The sequence below is a fragment of the Channa argus genome, chromosome 13 (genome assembly GCF_033026475.1).
Source record: "Channa argus isolate prfri chromosome 13, Channa argus male v1.0, whole genome shotgun sequence".
Lineage (NCBI taxonomy): Eukaryota > Metazoa > Chordata > Actinopteri > Anabantiformes > Channidae > Channa > Channa argus.
Window position 1 is genome coordinate 26,176,009 of NC_090209.1, and position 24,766 is coordinate 26,200,774.

Below are 24,766 nucleotides of genomic sequence, written 5' to 3' on the forward strand. Positions count from 1 at the left end.
CAACCAGACTTGTAAGTTGGACAACATCAGGTTTTTACATGTTTGCCTAATGAGACCTGAAAAAGTTAACCTTTACCTCAACTGTCAGTATCTGAAATTCAGTATCTGAAGTGTCTTTTCTATGCCAGTCTCTGCCAGAATGCCAGGAGCTAGATAACATAGGGCCCGGGTAGCTCAGACGGTAGAGCATCAGACTTTTAATCTGAGGGTCCAGGGTTCAAGTCCCTGTTCAGGCAACAATGAAATGAATTTAGGTGGTTATAATCCAGACTCTTGTAGAATATTTTCTCCAAAAGGCATCTGTGCAACCAACCAGACTTGTAAGTTGGACAACATCAGCTTTTTACATGTTTCCCTCATGAGACCTGAAGAAGTTAACCTTTAACTCAACTGTCAGTATCTGAAATTCAGTATCTGAAGTGTCTTTTCTATGACAGTCTCTGCCAGAATGCCAGGAGCTAGTCCACATAGGGCCTGGGTACCTCAGACGGTAGAACATCAGACTTTTAATCTGAGGGTCCAGGGTTCAAGTCCCTGTTCAGGCGACAATGAAATGAATTCAGGTGTTTACAATCTAGACTCTAGTGACTACTTTTCTCTAAACGATATCTGTGCAACCAACCAGACTTGTAAGTTGGACAACATCAGCTTTTTACATGTTTGCCTCATGAGACCTGAAAGAGTTAAAGTTTACCTCAACTGTCAGTATCTGAAGTGTCAGTACCTGAAGTGTCAGTATCTGAAGTGTCAGTATCTGATTTGTCTTTTCTATGACAGTCTCTGCCAGAATGCCAGGAGCTAGTCCACATAGGGCCTGGGTAGCTCAGATGGTATAGCATCAGACTTTTAATCTAAGGGTCCAGGGTTCAAGTCCCTGTTCAGGCGACAATGAAATGAATTCAGGTGGTTACAATCTAGACTCTACTGGATAGTTTTCTCCAAACGGCATCCGTGCAACCAACCAAACTTGTAAATTGGACAACATCAGGTTTTTACATGTTTGCCTCATGAGACCTGAAAAAGTTAACCTTTACCTCAATTTTCAGTATCTGAAATTCAGTAGCTGGTGTCTTTTCTATGCCAGTCTCTGCCAGAATGCCAGGAGCTAGTCCACATAGGGCCTGGGTAGCTCAGACGGTAGAGCATCAGACTTTTAATCTGAGGGTCCAGGGTTCAAGTCCCTGTTCAGGCGACAATGAAATGAATTTAGGTGGTAACAATCTAGACTCTACTGGATAGTTTTCTCCAAACGGCATCTGTGCAACCAACCAGACCTGTAAGTTGGACAACATCAGCTTTTTACATGTTTGCCTCATGAGACCTGAAAAAGTTAACCTTTACCTCAACTGTCAGTACCTCAACTGTCAGTACCTGAAGTGTCAGTATCTGAAGTGTCAGTATCTGAAGTGTCAGTATCTGATTTGTCTTTTCTATGACAGTCTCTGCCAGAATGCCAGGAGATAGTCCTCATAGGGCCTGGGTAGCTCAGACGGTAGAGCATCAGACTTTTAATCTGAGGGTCCAGGGTTCAAGTCCCTGTTCAGGCGACAATGAAATGAATTTAGGTGGTTACAATCTAGACTCTAGTGACTACTTTTCTCTAAACGGTATCTGTGCAACCAACCAGACTTGTAAGTTGGACCACATCAGCTTTTTACATGTTTGTCTCATGAGACCTAAAAGAGTTAAAGTTTACCTGAACTGTCAGTATCTGAAGTGTCAGCATCTGAAGTGTCAGTACCTGAAGTGTCAGTACCTGAAGTGTCATTATCTGATTTGTCTTTTCTATGACAGTCTCTGCCAGAATGCCAGGAGCTAGTCCACATAGGGCCTGGGTAGCTCAGACGGTAGAGCATCAGACTTTTAATCTGAGGGTCCAGGGTTCAAGTCCCTGTTCAGGTGACAATGAAATGAATTTAGGTGGTTACAATCTAGACTCTACTGGATAGTTTTCTCCAAACGGCATATGTGCAACCAACCAGACTTGTAAGTTGGACAACATCAGGTTTTTACATGTTTGCCTCATGAGACCTGAAACTGTCAGTATCTGAAATTCAGTATCTGATTTGTCTTTTCTATGACAGTCTCTGCCAGAATGCCAGGAGCTTGTCCACATAGGGCCTGGGTAGCTCAGACGGTAGAACATCAGACTTTTAAACTGAGGGTCCAGTTTTCAAGTCCCTGTTCAGGCGACAATGAAATGAATTTAGGTGGTTACAATCTAGACTCTACTGGATAGGTTCCTCCAAACGGCATCTGTGCAACCAACCAGACTTATAAGTTGGACAACATCAGCTTTTTACATGTTTGTCTCATGAGACCTGAAAGAGTTAAAGTTAACCTCAACTGTCAGTACCTGAAGTGTCAGTATCTGAAGTGTCAGTATCTGATTTGTCTTTTCTATGACAGTCTCTGCCAGAATGCCAGGAGGTAGTCCACATAGGGACTGGGTAGCTCAGACGGTAGAGTATCAGACATTAATCTGAGGGTCCAGGGTTCAAGTCCCTGTTCAGGTGACAATGAAATGAATTTAGGTGGTTATAATCCAGACTCTTGTAGAATATTTTCTCCAAACGGCATCTGTGCAACCAACCAGACTTGTAAGTTGGACAACATCAGCTTTTTACATGTTTCCCTCATGAGACCTGAAGAAGTTAACCTTTACCTCAACTGTCAGTACCTGAAGTGTCAGTACCTGAAGTGTCAGTACCTGAAGTGTCAGTACCTGAAGTGTCAATACCTGAAGTGTCAGTACCTGAAGTGTCTTTTCTATACCAGTCTCTGCCTGAATGCCAGTAGCTAGTCCAAATATGGCCTGGGTAGCTCAGACGGTAGAGCATTAGACTTTTAATCTGAGCGTCCAGGGTTCAAGTCCCTGTTCAGGTGACAATAAAATGAATTTAGGTGGTTACAATCTAGACTCTACTAGATAGTTTCCTCCAAACAGCATTTGTGCAACCAACCAGACTTGTAAGTTGGACAACATCAGGTTTTTACATGTTTGCCTCATGAGACCTGAAAAAGTTGACCTATACCTCAACTGTAAGTATCTGAAGTGTCTTTTATATGCCAGTCTCTGCCAGAATGCCAGGAGCTAGTCCACATAGGTCCTGGGTAGCTCAGACGGTAGAGCATCAGACTTTTAATCTGAGGGTCCAGGGTTCAAGTCCCTGTTCAGGCGACAATGAAATGAATTTAGGTGGTTACAATCTAGACTCTAGTGACTACTTTTCTCTAAACGGTATCTGTGCAACCAACCAGACTTGTAAGTTGGACCACATCAGCTTTTTACATGTTTGTCTCATAAGACCTGAAAGAGTTAAAGTTTACCTCAACTGTCAGTATCTGAAGTGTCAGTATCTGAAGTGTCAGTACCTGAAGGGTCAGTACCTGAAGTGTCAGTATCTTATTTGTCTTTTCTATGCCAGTCCTTGCCAGAATGCCAGGAGCTAGTCCACACAGGGCTAGGGTAGCTCAGACGGTAGAGCATCAGACTTTTAATCTGAGGGTCCAGGGTTCAAGTCCCTGTTCAGGTGATAATGAAATGAATTTAGGTGGTTACAATCCAGACTCTACTGGATAGTTTTCTCCAAACGGCATCTGTGCAACCAACCAGACTTGTAAGTTGGACAACATCAGCTTTTTACATGTTTCCCTCATGAGACCTGAAGAAGTTAACCTTTAACTCAACTGTCAGTATCTGAAATTCAGTATCTGAAGTTTCTTTTCTATGACAGTCTCTGCCAGAATGCCAGGAGCTAGTCCACATAGGGCCTGGGTACCTCAGACGGTATAGCATCAGACTTTTAATCTAAGGGTCCAGGGTTCAAGTCCCTGTTCAGGCGACAATGAAATGAATTTAGGTGGTTACAATCTAGACTCTACTGGATAGTTTTCTCCAAACGGCATCCGTGCAACCAACCAGACTTGTAAGTTGGACAACATCAGGTTTTTACATGTTTGCCTCATGAGACCTGAAAAAGTTAACCTTTACCTCAATTTTCAGTATCTGAAATTCAGTATCTGGTGTCTTTTCTATGCCAGTCTCTGCCAGAATGCCAGGAGCTAGTCCACATAGGGCCTGGGTAGCTCAGACGGTAGAGCATCAGACTTTTAATCTGAGGGTCCAGGGTTCAAGTCCCTGTTCAGGCGACAATGAAATGAATTTAGGTGGTAACAATCTAGACTCTACTGGATAGTTTTCTCCAAATGGCATCTGTGCAACCAACCAGACTTGTAAGTTGGACAACATCAGCTTTTTACATGTTTGCCTCATGAGACCTGAAAAAGTTAACCTTTACCTCAACTGTCAGTACCTGAAGTGTCAGTATCTGAAGTGTCAGTATCTGAAGTGTCAGTATCTGATTTGTCTTTTCTATGACAGTCTCTGCCAGAATGCCAGGAGATAGTCCTCATAGGGCCTGGGTAGCTCAGACGGTAGAGCATCAGACTTTTAATCTGAGGGTCCAGGGTTCAAGTCCCTGTTCAGGTGACAATGAAATGAATTTAGGTGGTTACAATCTAGACTCTAGTGACTACTTTTCTCTAAACGGTATCTGTGCAACCAACCAGACTTGTAAGTTGGACCACATCAGCTTTTTACATGTTTGTCTCATGAGACCTGAAAGAGTTAAAGTTTACCTCAACTGTCAGTATCTGAAGTGTCAGTATCTGAAGTGTCAGTACCTGAAGTGTCAATACCTGAAGTGTCAGTATCTGATTTGTCTTTTCTATGACAGTCTCTGCCAGAATGCCAGGAGCTAGTCCACATAGGGCCTGGGTAGCTCAGACGGTAGAGCATCAGACTTTTAATCTGAGGGGCCAGGGTTCAAGTCCCTGTTCAGGCGACAATGAAATGAATTTAGGTGGTTACAATCTAGACTCTACTGGACAGTTTTCTCCAAACGGCATATGTGCAACCAACCAGACTTGTAAGTTGGACAACATCAGGTTTTTACATGTTTGCCTCATGAGACCTGAAAAAGTTAACCTTTACCTCAATTTTCAGTATCTGAAATTCAGTATCTGGTGTCTTTTCTATGCCAGTCTCTGCCAGAATGCCAGGAGCTAGTCCACATAGGGCCTGGGTAGCTCAGACGGTAGAGCATCAGACTTTTAATCTGAGGGTCCAGGGTTCAAGTCCCTGTTCAGGCGACAATGAAATGAATTTAGGTGGTAACAATCTAGACTCTACTGGATAGTTTTCTCCAAATGGCATCTGTGCAACCAACCAGACTTGTAAGTTGGACAACATCAGCTTTTTACATGTTTGCCTCATGAGACCTGAAAAAGTTAACCTTTACCTCAACTGTCAGTACCTGAAGTGTCAGTATCTGAAGTGTCAGTATCTGAAGTGTCAGTATCTGATTTGTCTTTTCTATGACAGTCTCTGCCAGAATGCCAGGAGATAGTCCTCATAGGGCCTGGGTAGCTCAGACGGTAGAGCATCAGACTTTTAATCTGAGGGTCCAGGGTTCAAGTCCCTGTTCAGGTGACAATGAAATGAATTTAGGTGGTTACAATCTAGACTCTAGTGACTACTTTTCTCTAAACGGTATCTGTGCAACCAACCAGACTTGTAAGTTGGACCACATCAGCTTTTTACATGTTTGTCTCATGAGACCTGAAAGAGTTAAAGTTTACCTCAACTGTCAGTATCTGAAGTGTCAGTATCTGAAGTGTCAGTACCTGAAGTGTCAATACCTGAAGTGTCAGTATCTGATTTGTCTTTTCTATGACAGTCTCTGCCAGAATGCCAGGAGCTAGTCCACATAGGGCCTGGGTAGCTCAGACGGTAGAGCATCAGACTTTTAATCTGAGGGTCCAGGGTTCAAGTCCCTGTTCAGGCGACAATGAAATGAATTTAGGTGGTTACAATCTAGACTCTACTGGACAGTTTTCTCCAAACGGCATATGTGCAACCAACCAGACTTGTAAGTTGGACAACATCAGCTTTTTACATGTTTGCCTCATGAGACCTGAAACTGTCAGTATCTGAAATTCAGTATCTGAAATTCAGTATCTTAAATTCAGTATCTGAAGTGTCATAACTGATTTGTGTTTTCTATGACAGTCTCTGCCAGAATGCCAGGAGCTAGTCCACATAAGGCCTGGGTAGCTCAGACGGTAGAGCATCAGACGTGGTTGGACAAGATCAGCTTTTTACATGTTTGCCTCATGAGACCTGAAAAAGTTAACCTTTACCTCAACTGTCAGTACCTGAAGTGTCAGTATCTGAAGTGTCAGTATCTGAAGTGTCAGTATCTGATTTGTCTTTTCTATGACAGTCTCTGCCAGAATGCCAGGAGCTAGATAACATAGGGCCTGCGTAGCTCAGACGGTAGAGCATCAGACTTTTTATCTGAGGGTCCAGGGTTCGAGTCCCTGTTCAGGCGTCAATGAAATGAATTTAGGTGGTTACAATCTAGACTCCACTGGATAGTTTTCTCCAAACGGCATCTGTGCAACCAACCAGACTTGTAAGTTGGACAACATCAGCTTTTTACATGTTTCCCTCATGAGACCTGAAGAAGTTAACCTTTACCTCAACTGTCAGTACCTGAAGTGTCAGTACCTGAAGTGTCAGTACCTGAAGTGTCAGTACCTGAAGTGTCAGTACCTGAAGTGTCTTTTCTATACCAGTCTCTGCCTGAATGCCAGTAGCTAGTCCAAATATGGCCTGGGTAGCTCAGACGGTAGAGCATCAGACTTTTAATCTGAGGGTCCAGGGTTCAAGTCCCTGTTCAGGCGACACTGAAATGAATTTAGGTGGTTACAATCTAGACTCCACTGGATAGTTTTCTCCAAACGGCATCTGTGCAACCAACCAGACTTGTAAGTTGGACAACATCAGCTTTTTACATGTTTGCCTCATGAGACCTGAAACTGTCAGTATCTGAAATTCAGTATCTTAAATTTAGTATCTGAAGTGTCAGTATCTGATTTGTGTTTTCTATGACAGTCTCTGCCAGAATGCCAGGAGCTAGTCCACATAGGGTCTGGGTAGCTCAGACGGTAGAGCATTAGACTTTTAATCTGAGGGTCCAGGGTTCAAGTCCCTGTTCAGGTGACAATGAAATGAATTTAGGTGGTTACAATCTAGACTCTAGTGACTACTTTTCTCTAAACGGTATCTGTGCAACCAACCAGACTTGTAAGTTGGACCACATCAGCTTTTTACATGTTTGTCTCATGAGACCTGTAAGAGTTAAAGTTTACCTCAACTGTCAGTATCTGAAGTGTCAGTACCTGAAGTGTCAGTATCTGAAGTGTCAGTATCTGATTTGTCTTTTCTATGACAGTCTCTGCCAGAATGCCAGGAGCTAGTCCACATAGGGCCTGGGTACCTCAGACGGTATAGCATCAGACTTTTAATCTAAGGGTCCAGGGTTCAAGTCCCTGTTCAGGCGACAATGAAATGAATTTAGGTGGTTACAATCTAGACTCTACTGGATAGTTTTCTCCAAACGGCATCCGTGCAACCAACCAGACTTGTAAGTTGGACAACATCAGGTTTTTACATGTTTGCCTCATGAGACCTGAAAAAGTTAACCTTTACCTCAATTTTCAGTATCTGAAATTCAGTATCTGGTGTCTTTTCTATGCCAGTCTCTGCCAGAATGCCAGGAGCTAGTCCACATAGGGCCTGGGTAGCTCAGACGGTAGAGCATCAGACTTTTAATCTGAGGGTCCAGGGTTCAAGTCCCTGTTCAGGCGACAATGAAATGAATTTAGGTGGTTACAATCTAGACTCTACTGGATAGTTTTCTCCAAACGGCATCTGTGCAACCAACCAGACTTGTAAGTTGGACAACATCAGCTTTTTACATGTTTGTCTCATGAGACCTGAAAGAGTTAAAGTTTACCTGAACTGTCAGTATCTGAAGTGTCAGTATCTGAAGTGTCAGTACCTGAAGTGTCAATACCTGAAGTGTCAGTATCTGATTTGTCTTTTCTATGACAGTCTCTGCCAGAATGCCAGGAGCTAGTCCACATAGGGCCTGGGTAGCTCAGACGGTAGAGCATCAGACTTTTAATCTGAGGGTCCAGGGTTCAAGTCCCTGTTCAGGCGACAATGAAATGAATTTAGGTGGTTACAATCTAGACTCTACTGGACAGTTTTCTCCAAACGGCATATGTGCAACCAACCAGACTTGTAAGTTGGACAACATCAGGTTTTTACATGTTTGTCTCATGAGACCTGAAAGAGTTAAAGTTTACCTGAAGTGTCAGTACCTGAAGTGTCTTTTCTATACCAGTCTCTGCCTGAATGCCAGTAGCTAGTCCACATAGGGCCTGGGTAGCTCAGACGGTAGAGCATCAGACTTTTAATCTGAGGGTCCAGTGTTCAAGTCCCTGTTCAGGCGACAATGAAATGAATTTAGGTGGTTACAATCTAGACTCCACTGGATAGTTTTCTCCAAACGGCATCTGTGCAACCAACCAGACTTGTAAGTTGGACAACATCAGCTTTTTACATGTTTGCCTCATGAGACCTGAAACTGTCAGTATCTGAAATTCAGTATCTGAAATTCAGTATCTTAAATTCAGTATCTGAAGTGTCATAACTGATTTGTGTTTTCTATGACAGTCTCTGCCAGAATGCCAGGAGCTAGTCCACATAAGGCCTGGGTAGCTCAGACGGTAGAGCATCAGACGTGGTTGGACAAGATCAGCTTTTTACATGTTTGCCTCATGAGACCTGAAAAAGTTAACCTTTACCTCAACTGTCAGTATCTGAAATTCAGTATCTGAAATGTCTTTTCTATGCCAGTCTCTGTCAGAATGCCAGGAGCTAGTCCACATAGGGACTGGGTAGCTCAGACGGTAGAGCATCAGTTATTAATCTGAGGGTCCAGGGTTCAAGTCCCTGTTCAGGCGACAATGAAATGAATTTAGGTGGTTATAATCCAGACTCTTGTAGAATATTTTCTCCAAACGGCATCTGTGCAACCAACCAGACTTGTAAGTTGGACAACATCAGCTCTTTACATGTTTCCCTCATGAGACCTGAAGAAGTTAACCTTTACCTCAACTGTCAGTACCTGAAGGGTCAGTATCTGAAGTGTCAGTATCTGATTTGTCTTTTCTATGCCAGTCCTTGCCAGAATGCCAGGAGCTAGTCTACATAGGGCCTGGGTAGCTCAGACGGTAGAGCATCAGACTTTTAATCTGAGGGTCCAGGGTTCAAGTCCCTGTTCAGGTGATAATGAAATGAATTTAGGTGGTTACAATCCAGACTCTACTGGATAGTTTTCTCCAAACGGCATCTGTGCAACCAACCAGACTTGTAAGTTGGACAACATCAGGTTTTTACATGTTTGCCTAATGAGACCTGAAAAAGTTAACCTTTACCTCAACTGTCAGTATCTGAAATTCAGTATCTGAAGTGTCTTTTCTATGCCAGTCTCTGCCAGAATGCCAGGAGCTAGATAACATAGGGCCCGGGTAGCTCAGACGGTAGAGCATCAGACTTTTAATCTGAGGGTCCAGGGTTCAAGTCCCTGTTCAGGCAACAATGAAATGAATTTAGGTGGTTATAATCCAGACTCTTGTAGAATATTTTCTCCAAAAGGCATCTGTGCAACCAACCAGACTTGTAAGTTGGACAACATCAGCTTTTTACATGTTTCCCTCATGAGACCTGAAGAAGTTAACCTTTAACTCAACTGTCAGTATCTGAAATTCAGTATCTGAAGTGTCTTTTCTATGACAGTCTCTGCCAGAATGCCAGGAGCTAGTCCACATAGGGCCTGGGTACCTCAGACGGTAGAACATCAGACTTTTAATCTGAGGGTCCAGGGTTCAAGTCCCTGTTCAGGCGACAATGAAATGAATTCAGGTGTTTACAATCTAGACTCTAGTGACTACTTTTCTCTAAACGGTATCTGTGCAACCAACCAGACTTGTAAGTTGGACCACATCAGCTTTTTACATGTTTGCCTCATGAGACCTGAAAGAGTTAAAGTTTACCTCAACTGTCAGTATCTGAAGTGTCAGTACCTGAAGTGTCAGTATCTGAAGTGTCAGTATCTGATTTGTCTTTTCTATGACAGTCTCTGCCAGAATGCCAGGAGCTAGTCCACATAGGGCCTGGGTAGCTCAGATGGTATAGCATCAGACTTTTAATCTAAGGGTCCAGGGTTCAAGTCCCTGTTCAGGCGACAATGAAATGAATTCAGGTGGTTACAATCTAGACTCTACTGGATAGTTTTCTCCAAACGGCATCCGTGCAACCAACCAAACTTGTAAATTGGACAACATCAGGTTTTTACATGTTTGCCTCATGAGACCTGAAAAAGTTAACCTTTACCTCAATTTTCAGTATCTGAAATTCAGTAGCTGGTGTCTTTTCTATGCCAGTCTCTGCCAGAATGCCAGGAGCTAGTCCACATAGGGCCTGGGTAGCTCAGACGGTAGAGCATCAGACTTTTAATCTGAGGGTCCAGGGTTCAAGTCCCTGTTCAGGCGACAATGAAATGAATTTAGGTGGTAACAACCTAGACTCTACTGGATAGTTTTCTCCAAACGGCATCTGTGCAACCAACCAGACCTGTAAGTTGGACAACATCAGCTTTTTACATGTTTGCCTCATGAGACCTGAAAAAGTTAACCTTTACCTCAACTGTCAGTACCTCAACTGTCAGTACCTGAAGTGTCAGTATCTGAAGTGTCAGTATCTGAAGTGTCATTATCTGATTTGTCTTTTCTATGACAGTCTCTGCCAGAATGCCAGGAGCTAGTCCACATAGGGCCTGGGTAGCTCAGACGGTAGAGCATCAGACTTTTAATCTGAGGGTCCAGGGTTCAAGTCCCTGTTCAGGTGACAATGAAATGAATTTAGGTGGTTACAATCTAGACTCTACTGGATAGTTTTCTCCAAACGGCATATGTGCAACCAACCAGACTTGTAAGTTGGACAACATCAGGTTTTTACATGTTTGCCTCATGAGACCTGAAACTGTCAGTATCTGAAATTCAGTATCTGATTTGTCTTTTCTATGACAGTCTCTGCCAGAATGCCAGGAGCTTGTCCACATAGGGCCTGGGTAGCTCAGACGGTAGAACATCAGACTTTTAAACTGAGGGTCCAGTTTTCAAGTCCCTGTTCAGGCGACAATGAAATGAATTTAGGTGGTTACAATCTAGACTCTACTGGATAGGTTCCTCCAAACGGCATCTGTGCAACCAACCAGACTTATAAGTTGGACAACATCAGCTTTTTACATGTTTGTCTCATGAGACCTGAAAGAGTTAAAGTTAACCTCAACTGTCAGTACCTGAAGTGTCAGTATCTGAAGTGTCAGTATCTGATTTGTCTTTTCTATGACAGTCTCTGCCAGAATGCCAGGAGGTAGTCCACATAGGGACTGGGTAGCTCAGACGGTAGAGTATCAGACATTAATCTGAGGGTCCAGGGTTCAAGTCCCTGTTCAGGTGACAATGAAATGAATTTAGGTGGTTATAATCCAGACTCTTGTAGAATATTTTCTCCAAACGGCATCTGTGCAACCAACCAGACTTGTAAGTTGGACAACATCAGCTTTTTACATGTTTCCCTCATGAGACCTGAAGAAGTTAACCTTTACCTCAACTGTCAGTACCTGAAGTGTCAGTACCTGAAGTGTCAGTACCTGAAGTGTCAGTACCTGAAGTGTCAGTACCTGAAGTGTCAGTACCTGAAGTGTCAGTACCTGAAGTGTCTTTTCTATACCAGTCTCTGCCTGAATGCCAGTAGCTAGTCCAAATATGGCCTGGGTAGCTCAGACGGTAGAGCATCAGACTTTTAATCTGAGGGTCCAGGGTTCAAATCCCTGTTCAGGCGACACTGAAATGAATTTAGGTGGTTACAATCTAGACTCCACTGGATAGTTATCTCCAAACGGCATCTGTGCAACCAACCAGACTTGTAAGTTGGACAACATCAGCTTTTTACATGTTTGCCTTATGAGACCTGAAACTGTCAGTATCTGAAATTCAGTATCTTAAATTTAGTATCTGAAGTGTCAGTATCTGATTTGTGTTTTCTATGACAGTCTCTGCCAGAATGCCAGGAGCTAGTCCACATAGGGTCTGGGTAGCTCAGACGGTAGAGCATTAGACTTTTAATCTGAGGGTCCAGGGTTCAAGTCCCTGTTCAGGTGACAATGAAATGAATTTAGGTGGTTACAATCTAGACTCTAGTGACTACTTTTCTCTAAACGGTATCTGTGCAACCAACCAGACTTGTAAGTTGGACCACATCAGCTTTTTACATGTTTTTCTCATGAGACCTGTAAGAGTTAAAGTTTACCTCAACTGTCAGTATCTGAAGTGTCAGTATCTGAAGTGTCAGTATCTGAAGTGTCAGTACCTGAAGTGTCAGTACCTGAAGTGTCAGTATCTGATTTGTCTTTTCTATGACAGTCTCTGCCAGAATGCCAGGAGCTAGATAACATAGGGCCTGGGTAGCTCAGACGGTATAACATCAGACTTTTAATCTGAGGGTCCAGGGTTCAAGTCCCTGTTCAGGTGACAATAAAATGAATTTAGGTGGTTACAATCTAGACTCTACTAGATAGTTTCCTCCAAACAGCATTTGTGCAACCAACCAGACTTGTAAGTTGGACAACATCAGGTTTTTACATGTTTGCCTCATGAGACCTGAAAAAGTTGACCTATACCTCAACTGTAAGTATCTGAAATTCAGTATCTGAAGTGTCTTTTATATGCCAGTCTCTGCCAGAATGCCAGGAGCTAGTCCACATAGGTCCTGGGTAGCTCAGACGGTAGAGCATCAGACTTTTAATCTGAGGGTCCAGGGTTCAAGTCCCTGTTCAGGCGACAATGAAATGAATTTAGGTGGTTACAATCTAGACTCTAGTGACTACTTTTCTCTAAACGGTATCTGTGCAACCAACCAGACTTGTAAGTTGGACCACATCAGCTTTTTACATGTTTGTCTCATAAGACCTGAAAGAGTTAAAGTTTACCTCAACTGTCAGTATCTGAAGTGTCAGTATCTGAAGTGTCAGTACCTGAAGTGTCAGTACCTGAAGTGTCAGTACCTGAAGGGTCAGTATCTGAAGTGTCAGTATCTGATTTGTCTTTTCTATGCCAGTCCTTGCCAGAATGCCAGGAGCTAGTCCACATAGGGCTTGGGTAGCTCAGACGGTAGAGCATCAGACTTTTAATCTGAGGGTCCAGGGTTCAAGTCCCTGTTCAGGTGATAATGAAATGAATTTAGGTGGTTACAATCCAGACTCTACTGGATAGTTTTCTCCAAACGGCATCTGTGCAACCAACCAGACTTGTAAGTTGGACAACATCAGCTTTTTACATGTTTCCCTCATGAGACCTGAAGAAGTTAACCTTTAACTCAACTGTCAGTATCTGAAATTCAGTATCTGAAGTGTCTTTTCTATGACAGTCTCTGCCAGAATGCCAGGAGCTAGTCCACATAGGGCCTGGGTACCTCAGACGGTATAGCATCAGACTTTTAATCTAAGGGTCCAGGGTTCAAGTCCCTGTTCAGGCGACAATGAAATGAATTTAGGTGGTTACAATCTAGACTCTACTGGATAGTTTTCTCCAAACGGCATCCGTGCAACCAACCAGACTTGTAAGTTGGACAACATCAGGTTTTTACATGTTTGCCTCATGAGACCTGAAAAAGTTAACCTTTACCTCAATTTTCAGTATCTGAAATTCAGTATCTGGTGTCTTTTCTATGCCAGTCTCTGCCAGAATGCCAGGAGCTAGTCCACATAGGGCCTGGGTAGCTCAGACGGTAGAGCATCAGACTTTTAATCTGAGGGTCCAGGGTTCAAGTCCCTGTTCAGGCGACAATGAAATGAATTTAGGTGGTAACAATCTAGACTCTACTGGATAGTTTTCTCCAAATGGCATCTGTGCAACCAACCAGACTTGTAAGTTGGACAACATCAGCTTTTTACATGTTTGCCTCATGAGACCTGAAAAAGTTAACCTTTACCTCAACTGTCAGTACCTGAAGTGTCAGTATCTGAAGTGTCAGTATCTGAAGTGTCAGTATCTGATTTGTCTTTTCTATGACAGTCTCTGCCAGAATGCCAGGAGATAGTCCTCATAAGGCCTGCGTAGCTCAGACGGTAGAGCATCAGACTTTTAATCTGAGGGTCCAGGGTTCAAGTCCCTGTTCAGGTGACAATGAAATGAATTTAGGTGGTTACAATCTAGACTCTAGTGACTACTTTTCTCTAAACGGTATCTGTGCAACCAACCAGACTTGTAAGTTGGACCACATCAGCTTTTTACATGTTTGTCTCATGAGACCTGAAAGAGTTAAAGTTTACCTCAACTGTCAGTATCTGAAGTGTCAGTATCTGAAGTGTCAGTACCTGAAGTGTCAATACCTGAAGTGTCAGTATCTGATTTGTCTTTTCTATGACAGTCTCTGCCAGAATGCCAGGAGCTAGTCCACATAGGGCCTGGGTAGCTCAGACGGTAGAGCATCAGACTTTTAATCTGAGGGTCCAGGGTTCAAGTCCCTGTTCAGGCGACAATGAAATGAATTTAGGTGGTTACAATCTAGACTCTACTGGACAGTTTTCTCCAAACGGCATATGTGCAACCAACCAGACTTGTAAGTTGGACAACATCAGGTTTTTACATGTTTGCCTCATGAGACCTGAAAAAGTTAACCTTTACCTCAATTTTCAGTATCTGAAATTCAGTATCTGGTGTCTTTTCTATGCCAGTCTCTGCCAGAATGCCAGGAGCTAGTCCACATAGGGCCTGGGTAGCTCAGACGGTAGAGCATCAGACTTTTAATCTGAGGGTCCAGGGTTCAAGTCCCTGTTCAGGCGACAATGAAATGAATTTAGGTGGTAACAATCTAGACTCTAGTGGATAGTTTTCTCCAAATGGCATCTGTGCAACCAACCAGACTTGTAAGTTGGACAACATCAGCTTTTTACATGTTTGCCTCATGAGACCTGAAAAAGTTAACCTTTACCTCAACTGTCAGTACCTGAAGTGTCAGTATCTGAAGTGTCAGTATCTGAAGTGTCAGTATCTGATTTGTCTTTTCTATGACAGTCTCTGCCAGAATGCCAGGAGAAAGTCCTCATAGGGCCTGGGTAGCTCAGACGGTAGAGCATCAGACTTTTAATCTGAGGGTCCAGGGTTCAAGTCCCTGTTCAGGTGACAATGAAATGAATTTAGGTGGTTACAATCTAGACTCTAGTGACTACTTTTCTCTAAACGGTATCTGTGCAACCAACCAGACTTGTAAGTTGGACCACATCAGCTTTTTACATGTTTGTCTCATGAGACCTGAAAGAGTTAAAGTTTACCTCAACTGTCAGTATCTGAAGTGTCAGTATCTGAAGTGTCAGTACCTGAAGTGTCAATACCTGAAGTGTCAGTATCTGATTTGTCTTTTCTATGACAGTCTCTGCCAGAATGCCAGGAGCTAGTCCACATAGGGCCTGGGTAGCTCAGACGGTAGAGCATCAGACTTTTAATCTGAGGGTCCAGGGTTCAAGTCCCTGTTCAGGCGACAATGAAATGAATTTAGGTGGTTACAATCTAGACTCTACTGGACAGTTTTCTCCAAACGGCATATGTGCAACCAACCAGACTTGTAAGTTGGACAACATCAGCTTTTTACATGTTTGCCTCATGAGACCTGAAACTGTCAGTATCTGAAATTCAGTATCTGAAATTCAGTATCTTAAATTCAGTATCTGAAGTGTCATAACTGATTTGTGTTTTCTATGACAGTCTCTGCCAGAATGCCAGGAGCTAGTCCACATAAGGCCTGGGTAGCTCAGACGGTAGAGCATCAGACGTGGTTGGACAAGATCAGCTTTTTACATGTTTGCCTCATGAGACCTGAAAAAGTTAACCTTTACCTCAACTGTCAGTACCTGAAGTGTCAGTATCTGAAGTGTCAGTATCTGAAGTGTCAGTATCTGATTTGTCTTTTCTATGACAGTCTCTGCCAGAATGCCAGGAGCTAGATAACATAGGGCCTGCGTAGCTCAGACGGTAGAGCATCAGACTTTTTATCTGAGGGTCCAGGGTTCAAGTCCCTGTTCAGGTGGCAATGAAATGAATTTAGGTGGTTACAATCTAGACTCTACTGGATAGTTTCCTCCAAACGGCATTTGTGCAACCAACCAGACTTGTAAGTTGGACAACATCAGGTTTTTACATGTTTGCCTCATGAGACCTGAAAAAGTTAACCTTTACCTCAACTGTCAGTATCTGAAATTCAGTATCTGAAATGTCTTTTCTATGCCAGTCTCTGCCAGAATGCCAGGAGGTGGTCCACATCAGGCCTGGGTAGCTCAGACGGTAGAGCATCAGACTTTTAATCTGAGGGTCCAGGGTTCAAGTCCCTGTTCAGGCGACAATGAAATGAATTTAGGTGGTTATAATCCAGACTCTTGTAGAATATTTTCTCCAAAGGCATCTGTGCAACCAACCAGACTTGTAAGTTGGACAACATCAGCTCTTTACATGTTTCCCTCATGAGACCTGAAGAAGTTAACCTTTACCTCAACTGTCAGTACCTGAAGTGTCAGCACCTGAAGTGTCAGTACCTGAAGTCTCAGTACCTGAAGGGTCAGTATCTGAAGTGTCAGTATCTGATTTGTCTTTTCTATGCCAGTCCTTGCCAGAATGCCAGGAGCTAGTCCACAAAGGGCCTGGGTAGCTCAGACGGTAGAGCATCAGACTTTTAATCTGAGGGTCCAGGGTTCAAGTCCCTGTTCAGGCAACAATGAAATGAATTTAGGTTGTTATAATCCAGACTCTTGTAGAATATTTTCTCCAAAAGGCATCTGTGCAACCAACCAGACTTGTAAGTTGGACAACATCAGCTTTTTACATGTTTCCCTCATGAGACCTGAAGAAGTTAACCTTTAACTCAACTGTCAGTATCTGAAATTCAGTATCTGAAGTGTCTTTTCTATGACAGTCTCTGCCAGAATGCCAGGAGCTAGTCCACATAGGGCCTGGGTACCTCAGACGGTAGAACATCAGACTTTTAATCTGAGGGTCCAGGGTTCAAGTCCCTGTTCAGGCGACAATGAAATGAATTTAGGTGGTTACAATCTAGACTCTAGTGACTACTTTTCTCTAAACGGTATCTGTGCAACCAACCAGACTTGTAAGTTGGACCACATCAGCTTTTTACATGTTTGCCTCATGAGACCTGAAAGAGTTAAAGTTTACCTCAACTGTCAGTATCTGAAGTGTCAGTACCTGAAGTGTCAGTATCTGAAGTGTCAGTATCTGATTTGTCTTTTCTATGACAGTCTCTGCCAGAATGCCAGGAGCTAGTCCACATAGGGCCTGGGTAGCTCAGACGGTATAGCATCAGACTTTTAATCTAAGGGTCCAGGGTTCAAGTCCCTGTTCAGGCGACAATGAAATGAATTCAGGTGGTTACAATCTAGACTCTACTGGATAGTTTTCTCCAAACGGCATCCGTGCAACCAACCAAACTTGTAAATTGGACAACATCAGGTTTTTACATGTTTGCCTCATGAGACCTGAAAAAGTTAACCTTTACCTCAATTTTCAGTATCTGAAATTCAGTATCTGGTGTCTTTTCTATGCCAGTCTCTGCCAGAATGCCAGGAGCTAGTCCACATAGGGCCTGGGTAGCTCAGACGGTAGAGCATCAGACTTTTAATCTGAGGGTCCAGGGTTCAAGTCCCTGTTCAGGCGACAATGAAATGAATTTAGGTGGTAACAATCTAGACTCTACTGGATAGTTTTCTCCAAACGGCATCTGTGCAACCAACCAGACTTGTAAGTTGGACAACATCAGCTTTTTACATGTTTGCCTCATGAGACCTGAAAAAGTTAACCTTTACCTCAACTGTCAGTACCTGAAGTGTCAGTACCTGAAGTGTCAGTACCTGAAGTGTCAGTACCTGAAGTGTCAGTACCTGAAGTGTCAGTACCTGAAGTGTCAGTACCTGAAGTGTCAGTACCTGAAGTGTCAGTATCTGATTTGTCTTTTCTATGACAGTCTCTGCCAGAATGCCAGGAGATAGTCCTCATAGGGCCTGGGTAGCTCAGACGGTAGAGCATCAGACTTTTAATCTGAGGGTCCAGGGTTCAAGTCCCTGTTCAGGCGACAATGAAATGAATTTAGGTGGTTATAATCTAGACTCTAGTGACTACTTTTCTCTAAACGTATCTGTGCAACCAACCAGACTTGTAAGTTGGACCACATCAGCTTTTTACATGTTTGTCTCATGAGACCTGAAAGAGTTAAAGTTTACCTGAACTGTCAGTATCTGAAGTGTCAGCATCTGAAGTGTCAGTACCTGAAGTGTCAGTACCTGAAGTGTCAGTATCTGATTTGTCTTTTCTATGACAGTCTCTGCCAGAATGCCAGGAGCTAGTCCACATGGGGCCTGGGTAGCTCAGACGGTAGAGCATCAGACTTTTAATCTGAGGGTCCAGGGTTCAAGTCCCTGTTCAGGCGACAATGAAATGAATTTAGGTGGTTACAATCTAGACTCTACTGGATAGTTTTCTCCAAACGGCATATGTGCAACCAACCAGACTTGTAAGTTGGACAACATCAGGTTTTTACATGTTTGCCTCATGAGACCTGAAACTGTCAGTATCTGAAATTCAGTATCTGAAGTGTCAGTATCTGATTTGTCTTTTCTATGACAGTCTCTGCCAGAATGCCAGGAGCTTGTCCACATAGGGCCTGGGTAGCTCAGACGGTAGAACATCAGACTTTTAAACTGAGGGTCCAGTTTTCAAGTCCCTGTTCAGGCGACAATGAAATGAATTTAGGTGGTTACAATCTAGACTCTACTGGATAGGTTCCTCCAAACGGCATCTGTGCAACCAACCAGACTTATAAGTTGGACAACATCAGCTTTTTACATGTTTGTCTCATGAGACCTGAAAGAGTTAAAGTTAACCTCAACTGTCAGTACCTGAAGTGTCAGTACCTGAAGTGTCAGTACCTGAAGTGTCAGTACCTGAAGTGTCAGTACCTGAAGTGTCAGTACCTGAAGTGTCAGTATCTGATTTGTCTTTTCTATGACAGTCTCTGCCAGAATGCCAATAGCTAGTCCACATAGGGCCTGGGTAGCTCAGACAGTAGAACATCAGACTTTTAATCTGAGGGTCCAGGGTTCAAGTCCCTGTTCAGGGGACAATGAGACTCTACTGGATACTTTTCTCCAAACGGCATCTGTGCAACCAACCAGACTTATAAGTTGGACAACATCAGCTTTTTACATGTTTGTCTCATGAGACCTGAAAGAGTTAAAGTTAACCTCAACTGTCAGTACCTGAAGTGTCAGTACCTGAAGTGTCAGTACCTGAAGTGTCAGTACCTGAAGTGTCAGTACCTGAAGTGTCAGTACCTGAAGTGTCAGTACCTGAAGTGTCTTTTCTATGACAGTCTCTGCGAGAATACCAGGAGCTGGATAACATAGGGCCTGTGTAGCTCAGCCGGTAGAGCATCAGACTTTTAATCTGAGGGTCCAGGGTTCAAGTCCCTGTTCAGGCGACAATGAAATGAATTTAGGTGGTTACAATCTAGACTCTACTGGATAGTTTCCTCCAAATGGCATTTGTGCAACCAACCAGACTTGTAAGTGTGACAACATCAGGTTTTTACATGTTTGCCTCATGAGACCTGAAAAAGTTAACCTTTATCTCAACTGTCAGTGTCTGAAATTCAGTATCTGAAGTGTCTTTTCTATGCCAGTCTCTGCCAGAATGCCAGGAGCTTGTCCACATAGGTCCTGGGTAGCTCAGACAGTAGAGCATCAGACTTTTAATCTGAGGGTCCAGGGTTCAAGTCCCTGTTCAGGCGACAAAGAAATGAATTTAGGTGGTTACAATATTGACTCTACTGGAATGTTTCTTCCAAACAACATCTGTGCAACCAATCAGACTTCTAAGTTGGACAATATCAGCTTTTTACATGTTTCCCTCATGAGACCTGAAAAAGTTAACCTTTACCTCAACTGTCAGTATCTGAAATTCAGTATCTGAAGTGTCTTTTCTATGCCAGTCTCTGCCAGAATGCCAGGAGCTAGTCCACATAGGGCCTGGGTAGCTCAGACGGTAGAGCATCAGACTTTTAATCTGAGGGTCCACGGTTCAAGTCCCTCTTCAGGGGACAATGAGACTCTACTGGATACTTTTCTCCAAATGGCATCTGTGCAACCAACCAGACTTACAAGTTGGACAACATCAGCTTTTTACATGTTTGTCTCATGAGACCTGAAAGAGTTAAAGTTAACCTCAACTGTCAGTATCTGAAGTGTCAGTATCTGAAGTGTCAGTATCTGAAGTGTCAGTATCTGAAGTGTCAGTATCTGAAGTGTCAGCATCTGAAGTGTCAGCATCTGAAGTGTCAGCATCTGAAGTGTCAGCATCTGAAGTGTCAGCATCTGAAGTGTCAGCATCTGAAGTGTCAGCATCTGAAGTGTCAGCATCTGAAGTGTCAGCATCTGAAGTGTCAGCATCTGAAGTGTCAGCATCTGAAGTGTCAGCATCTGAAGTGTCAGCATCTGAAGTGTCTTTTCTATGCCAGTCTCTGCCAGAATGCCAGGAGCTAGTCCACATAGGGCCTGGGTAGCTCAGACGGTAGAGCATCAGACTTTTAATCTGAGGGTCCAGGGTTCAAGTCCCTGTTCAGGCGACAAAGAAATGAATTTAGGTGGTTACAATCTAGACTCTACTGGAATGTTTCTTCCAAACAACATCTGTGCAACCAATCAGACTTCTAAGTTGGACAATATCAGCTTTCTACATGTTTCCCTCATGAGACCTGACAAAGTTAACCTTTACCTCAACTGTCAGTATCTGAAATTCAGTATCTGAAGTGTCTTTTCTATGCCAGTCTCTGCCAGAATGCCAGGATCTAGTCCACATAGGGCCTGGGTAGCTCAGACGGTAGAGCATCAGACTTTTAATCTGAGGGTCCAGGGTTCAAGTCCCTGTTCAGGGGACAATGAGACTCTACTGGATACTTTTCTCCAAATGGCATCTGTGCAACCAACCAGACTTACAAGTTGGACAACATCAGCTTTTTACATGTTTGTCTCATGAGACCTGAAAGAGTTAAAGTTAACCTCAACTGTCAGTATCTGAAGTGTCAGTATCTGAAGTGTCAGTATCTGAAGTGTCTTTTCTATGCCAGTCTCTGCCAGAATGCCAGGAGCTGGTCCACATCGGGCCTGGGTAGCTCAGACGGTAGAGCATCAGACTTTTAATCTGAGGGTCCAGGGTTCAAGTCCCTGTTCAGGCGACAATGAAATGAATTTAGGTGGTAACAATCTAGACTCTACTGGAATGTTTCCTCCAATGACATCTGTGCAACCAATCAGACTTGTAAGTTGGACAATATCAGCTTTTTACATGTTTCCCTCATGAGACCTGAAAAAGTTAACCTTTACCTCAACTGTCAGTATCTGAAATTCAGTATCGGAAATTCAGTATCTGAAGTGTCTTTTGCCAGAATGCCAGGGGCTTTTCCACGTACGGCCTGGGTAGCTCAGACGGTAGAGCATCAGACTTTTAATATTAGGGTCTTGGGTTCAAGTACTTCGTCAGGTAACTGCACTGCCATGGTGTTGACTTTAGTTTACTAGGGATGATATCTGTGTAACAAGCCATGTAACTCCGTGTAATTTGCTTTTAAAGTTTACATTTAGGAACAGGTTTTTAATTTTGAGGTGACCCAGAGCTTAGAGTCTGTGTCTCTCATTTGACACATAGGTACACATTGATTTATTTATTGGGGGGGGGTCTTTTTTGTGTGGTAGTTAAATTTAATTCTTTTGAGTTGTTAACATTAAACACTGTAATGGGCCTTAAGTTGAATCATTTAGTGTTTATTAAGTACGACCAAACATTAAGTTAGTACCAAATCTCACAAAGCTTTCTTCAATTTAATATGATTAATGTATAATATTTTTTGTAGTAGTAAGTTATTGGAGTGTTAATATTTTTTTTGATGTTATAGTGTTTTCCTAATGTCAGTATAAATTATGTCATCTCTTTAACCAGTGAAAAAATGATTCAAACAGAGTAAATGTTCTTGGAGGTTTCACTATTTATTTAGTCGCAATATTTGTCCTTCTCAGTTATGACTCAAATATGGACGACAGCCGAGACAATAAGAAGAACCGTTTTTCTAACACCATGGTCTTCATGGAGGAATATCTCAACAATGTTCTTAATGATGATCTACCGTTCCACAATGAGGAGAAAAACAAGCTGACATACGAGGTACTTGTACTTCCTCTTTTGTTTTATTTCCCCTCACTACAGTTTTCTCTGCTCTCCATTCTTTTATTCCTTCTCCTGTGATCAAATCTTCTCTTTCCACATTTGTTTTCCAGGTGGTGAGTTTGGCCAGGCATTTAATATACTTTGGTTTCTACAGTTTTTTTGAGTTGCTCAGGCTCACCAGGACTCTACTGGGAATAATTGACTGTAGGCCCCATCCAACACAGACTGGGCTCTTGTTCCATGATGAAGGCTCAGGTACAAATCAAAAACAGCCCTCTTTTCCCATGATGCAAACTAGTTAACTATAAAAACATCACTTCTTTTGTGCTTGTGCCAGTAACGTCCGTTATTAAATTAAATTTTACGGGATCCCAGAAAACCTGAATTGACATAAATGTCTAATGCTATGCTAATGATCGGAAAGGAACCACATTGAGTCATCAAGAACCTCAAACACAACAAAGCAATTTTTTGGGAGAACCGTGACCTGTTCGGTTGAATGTGAAATTACTTCAAGAATAAAACAAATTAATAATAAAGAAAGAAAGAATAAAGTTCAATGGCCTTTTCTGTAATTTTCTACTTAATCATACTATACTGAACAAAGGGTTTCATAGTAGTAAGTGACAATGGCTTTGCTATGTGAAAACAGCGCTGTCAGTTTAATTTTGTGATGACATTGTGTTGTTGTAAATAATACAGACCATTGCTATTTTCTGCTCCATTTGAAGGGAAGAACGTGAAGCGCTCCATACATGGGATGGGTCAGATTATGTCCACCATGGTCCTCAACAGGAAGCAGTCTATATTTGGGGGTCCAGGTTCCAGAGAGGCGGGGCTGGGGCCAGGAAATGTGCTCGATGGACAGAGAGGAAGTAAAGACAGTATCGACAAGATGGACCTTACAGTGATGGACACCAAGCTAAAGATACTGGAGATATTACAAGTAAAGACTTAAACATTATCAAACATATCAAAAAATGTATATACTCAGTGTCAAAGGGTCCTCATTCAAATTATGGTTTATGCTGGTGCTGTGTCTGTATTGAGAGACGTCTTTAATATTCTGGCATATTTAACAGAATGTTATATTGTTTGGTTGAAATGGTTAAAAATGCCCATCACAAAATCCCAGAGTTTCAGAAGAAATGGATGTTTTTGGTTGAGCAGTCTGAACAGTCCTTAAGATATTTAAGTTTCTTTTCATAGAAGAAGACTTGAGAAGGAGACGTCATTTTATTACCAGAGTGGAATTTCTACATTATGAGAATGAGCTCAGTGCTAAAAGTTATTTTCTCGTTAATAATATTACTAAACTGGACAGTCTCTAGTGTTTAACATGATTTACCTCATTAGCTCCTCAAAGCTGGATCAGCATTTGGACAAAATGTGCAGCTGCACTGAGACATAGCCACATATTCATATATTCAGTTCACATATTGAACTTTCTTACTGCAGTTCTAACTGACCTCTGCTCTTTGTCAGTTCATCCTAAATGTTCGTCTGGACTACCGCCTGTCCTTCCTGCTGTCTGTCTTTAAGAAGGAGTTCGTGGATGTTTATCCCATGGCTGATGCCGACGCCACCACTAACATGGAGCATGCAGGTAAGAAACACTCAGTAAATGTTACTGTAACGCTGTTTACAAAATGCTACTTTGGAATTTAAATTGATAATCTGCTGTCTGGTCTCTATTTCGTGAAAACAATTTCATTTAGCACATTTTTGTCCATTTAGAAGAATTCATTTGTTGAATTCTACTTTTCCTTAAATACTCACAATTTCTGACATTTAAATTGCACAATTGCATCCATAGGAGCGTTGCTTGGCTCTTAATATGACGATCAGAATTTTATTTGTTAAGTGGATATGTGTGATTTACTTCAACACACATTGTGTTGTGTTTGGTAAAGTTGTGTGTTGTTATTTCTCCCAATGCTACCAGACGTCCCATTCAGCCTTAGAGCAACAGGTAGAACCGGAGTTTCGACTAACGTGATAAATCTCTGGTCTTAAGCTCTTTTTCACCGTTGTCTTTGTCATCTGTCTTCATGGCTCCGCTGTATTTCTGTGTGTTATTAATAATTTCATCTTTCTAGAGATTCAGTCCTGTTGGTTTTTATTATCCTGTGTGTTTGTCCCTCCTCAGCCACCATCAACCTGCAGCACATTGGAGAGCAGGCCGAGGCCATGTTTGGAGTTGGGTATGTAATTGTACATTTCCAGACATTTGCATGTTCAGGTTTTGTTAATGGAACGTGTTATATTGTTCTATGTGTATATTTACAGTAAGGGGAACAGTATTCTGGAAGTGGATGATGAAGGTGGTCGTATGTTCCTGCGGGTACTGATTCACCTCACTATGCACGACTATCCTCCTCTGGTGTCTGGAGCCCTGCAGCTTCTCTTCAGACATTTCAGCCAGAGACAGGAAGTGCTTCACACCTTCAAACAGGTAAACACACAGCATTTAAAAAAGTAATATATAAAACATTAGAAACATTTTCAC

At 42.5% G+C, this 24,766-nt stretch overlaps 1 protein-coding gene and 36 non-coding genes across 38 annotated transcripts in view; all 37 read left to right on the forward strand.

Annotated features, from left to right (window-relative positions):
* The window catches only part of itpr3 (inositol 1,4,5-trisphosphate receptor, type 3), a 135,211-nt gene that overhangs the window by 90,605 nt on the left and 19,840 nt on the right, over positions 1-24,766 (forward strand). For both annotated transcript variants that reach the window (XM_067527445.1, XM_067527446.1), the window contains exons 21-26: positions 22,110-22,254; positions 22,368-22,512; positions 22,989-23,203; positions 23,743-23,863; positions 24,407-24,461; positions 24,547-24,712. In XM_067527445.1, coding sequence (XP_067383546.1) covers positions 22,110-22,254; positions 22,368-22,512; positions 22,989-23,203; positions 23,743-23,863; positions 24,407-24,461; positions 24,547-24,712 — 847 coding nt within the window. The remainder of the gene's footprint in view (positions 1-22,109; positions 22,255-22,367; positions 22,513-22,988; positions 23,204-23,742; positions 23,864-24,406; positions 24,462-24,546; positions 24,713-24,766) is intronic.
* Positions 164-236, forward strand: trnak-uuu (transfer RNA lysine (anticodon UUU)). The gene has a single exon. It is a non-coding gene; the product is annotated as a tRNA-Lys (tRNA).
* Positions 1,120-1,192, forward strand: trnak-uuu (transfer RNA lysine (anticodon UUU)). The gene has a single exon. It is a non-coding gene; the product is annotated as a tRNA-Lys (tRNA).
* trnak-uuu (transfer RNA lysine (anticodon UUU)) lies at positions 1,475-1,547 on the forward strand. The gene has a single exon. It is a non-coding gene; the product is annotated as a tRNA-Lys (tRNA).
* trnak-uuu (transfer RNA lysine (anticodon UUU)) lies at positions 1,830-1,902 on the forward strand. The gene has a single exon. It is a non-coding gene; the product is annotated as a tRNA-Lys (tRNA).
* Positions 3,109-3,181, forward strand: trnak-uuu (transfer RNA lysine (anticodon UUU)). The gene has a single exon. It is a non-coding gene; the product is annotated as a tRNA-Lys (tRNA).
* trnak-uuu (transfer RNA lysine (anticodon UUU)) lies at positions 4,080-4,152 on the forward strand. The gene has a single exon. It is a non-coding gene; the product is annotated as a tRNA-Lys (tRNA).
* On the forward strand, positions 4,420-4,492 carry trnak-uuu (transfer RNA lysine (anticodon UUU)). Its single transcript has one exon. It is a non-coding gene; the product is annotated as a tRNA-Lys (tRNA).
* trnak-uuu (transfer RNA lysine (anticodon UUU)) lies at positions 4,775-4,847 on the forward strand. Its single transcript has one exon. It is a non-coding gene; the product is annotated as a tRNA-Lys (tRNA).
* Positions 5,082-5,154, forward strand: trnak-uuu (transfer RNA lysine (anticodon UUU)). Its single transcript has one exon. It is a non-coding gene; the product is annotated as a tRNA-Lys (tRNA).
* On the forward strand, positions 5,422-5,494 carry trnak-uuu (transfer RNA lysine (anticodon UUU)). Its single transcript has one exon. It is a non-coding gene; the product is annotated as a tRNA-Lys (tRNA).
* On the forward strand, positions 5,777-5,849 carry trnak-uuu (transfer RNA lysine (anticodon UUU)). Its single transcript has one exon. It is a non-coding gene; the product is annotated as a tRNA-Lys (tRNA).
* Positions 6,678-6,750, forward strand: trnak-uuu (transfer RNA lysine (anticodon UUU)). Its single transcript has one exon. It is a non-coding gene; the product is annotated as a tRNA-Lys (tRNA).
* Positions 7,644-7,716, forward strand: trnak-uuu (transfer RNA lysine (anticodon UUU)). Its single transcript has one exon. It is a non-coding gene; the product is annotated as a tRNA-Lys (tRNA).
* On the forward strand, positions 7,999-8,071 carry trnak-uuu (transfer RNA lysine (anticodon UUU)). Its single transcript has one exon. It is a non-coding gene; the product is annotated as a tRNA-Lys (tRNA).
* trnak-uuu (transfer RNA lysine (anticodon UUU)) lies at positions 8,294-8,366 on the forward strand. Its single transcript has one exon. It is a non-coding gene; the product is annotated as a tRNA-Lys (tRNA).
* On the forward strand, positions 9,133-9,205 carry trnak-uuu (transfer RNA lysine (anticodon UUU)). The gene has a single exon. It is a non-coding gene; the product is annotated as a tRNA-Lys (tRNA).
* Positions 9,442-9,514, forward strand: trnak-uuu (transfer RNA lysine (anticodon UUU)). The gene has a single exon. It is a non-coding gene; the product is annotated as a tRNA-Lys (tRNA).
* On the forward strand, positions 10,398-10,470 carry trnak-uuu (transfer RNA lysine (anticodon UUU)). The gene has a single exon. It is a non-coding gene; the product is annotated as a tRNA-Lys (tRNA).
* On the forward strand, positions 10,753-10,825 carry trnak-uuu (transfer RNA lysine (anticodon UUU)). Its single transcript has one exon. It is a non-coding gene; the product is annotated as a tRNA-Lys (tRNA).
* trnak-uuu (transfer RNA lysine (anticodon UUU)) lies at positions 11,752-11,824 on the forward strand. The gene has a single exon. It is a non-coding gene; the product is annotated as a tRNA-Lys (tRNA).
* On the forward strand, positions 12,750-12,822 carry trnak-uuu (transfer RNA lysine (anticodon UUU)). The gene has a single exon. It is a non-coding gene; the product is annotated as a tRNA-Lys (tRNA).
* On the forward strand, positions 13,135-13,207 carry trnak-uuu (transfer RNA lysine (anticodon UUU)). Its single transcript has one exon. It is a non-coding gene; the product is annotated as a tRNA-Lys (tRNA).
* On the forward strand, positions 13,751-13,823 carry trnak-uuu (transfer RNA lysine (anticodon UUU)). The gene has a single exon. It is a non-coding gene; the product is annotated as a tRNA-Lys (tRNA).
* trnak-uuu (transfer RNA lysine (anticodon UUU)) lies at positions 14,446-14,518 on the forward strand. The gene has a single exon. It is a non-coding gene; the product is annotated as a tRNA-Lys (tRNA).
* On the forward strand, positions 14,753-14,825 carry trnak-uuu (transfer RNA lysine (anticodon UUU)). Its single transcript has one exon. It is a non-coding gene; the product is annotated as a tRNA-Lys (tRNA).
* Positions 15,093-15,165, forward strand: trnak-uuu (transfer RNA lysine (anticodon UUU)). Its single transcript has one exon. It is a non-coding gene; the product is annotated as a tRNA-Lys (tRNA).
* On the forward strand, positions 15,448-15,520 carry trnak-uuu (transfer RNA lysine (anticodon UUU)). The gene has a single exon. It is a non-coding gene; the product is annotated as a tRNA-Lys (tRNA).
* On the forward strand, positions 16,303-16,375 carry trnak-uuu (transfer RNA lysine (anticodon UUU)). Its single transcript has one exon. It is a non-coding gene; the product is annotated as a tRNA-Lys (tRNA).
* Positions 16,672-16,744, forward strand: trnak-uuu (transfer RNA lysine (anticodon UUU)). The gene has a single exon. It is a non-coding gene; the product is annotated as a tRNA-Lys (tRNA).
* Positions 17,628-17,700, forward strand: trnak-uuu (transfer RNA lysine (anticodon UUU)). The gene has a single exon. It is a non-coding gene; the product is annotated as a tRNA-Lys (tRNA).
* On the forward strand, positions 18,043-18,115 carry trnak-uuu (transfer RNA lysine (anticodon UUU)). The gene has a single exon. It is a non-coding gene; the product is annotated as a tRNA-Lys (tRNA).
* Positions 18,397-18,469, forward strand: trnak-uuu (transfer RNA lysine (anticodon UUU)). Its single transcript has one exon. It is a non-coding gene; the product is annotated as a tRNA-Lys (tRNA).
* On the forward strand, positions 19,447-19,519 carry trnak-uuu (transfer RNA lysine (anticodon UUU)). The gene has a single exon. It is a non-coding gene; the product is annotated as a tRNA-Lys (tRNA).
* On the forward strand, positions 20,590-20,662 carry trnak-uuu (transfer RNA lysine (anticodon UUU)). Its single transcript has one exon. It is a non-coding gene; the product is annotated as a tRNA-Lys (tRNA).
* On the forward strand, positions 20,899-20,974 carry trnak-uuu (transfer RNA lysine (anticodon UUU)). Its single transcript has one exon. It is a non-coding gene; the product is annotated as a tRNA-Lys (tRNA).
* On the forward strand, positions 21,199-21,271 carry trnak-uuu (transfer RNA lysine (anticodon UUU)). Its single transcript has one exon. It is a non-coding gene; the product is annotated as a tRNA-Lys (tRNA).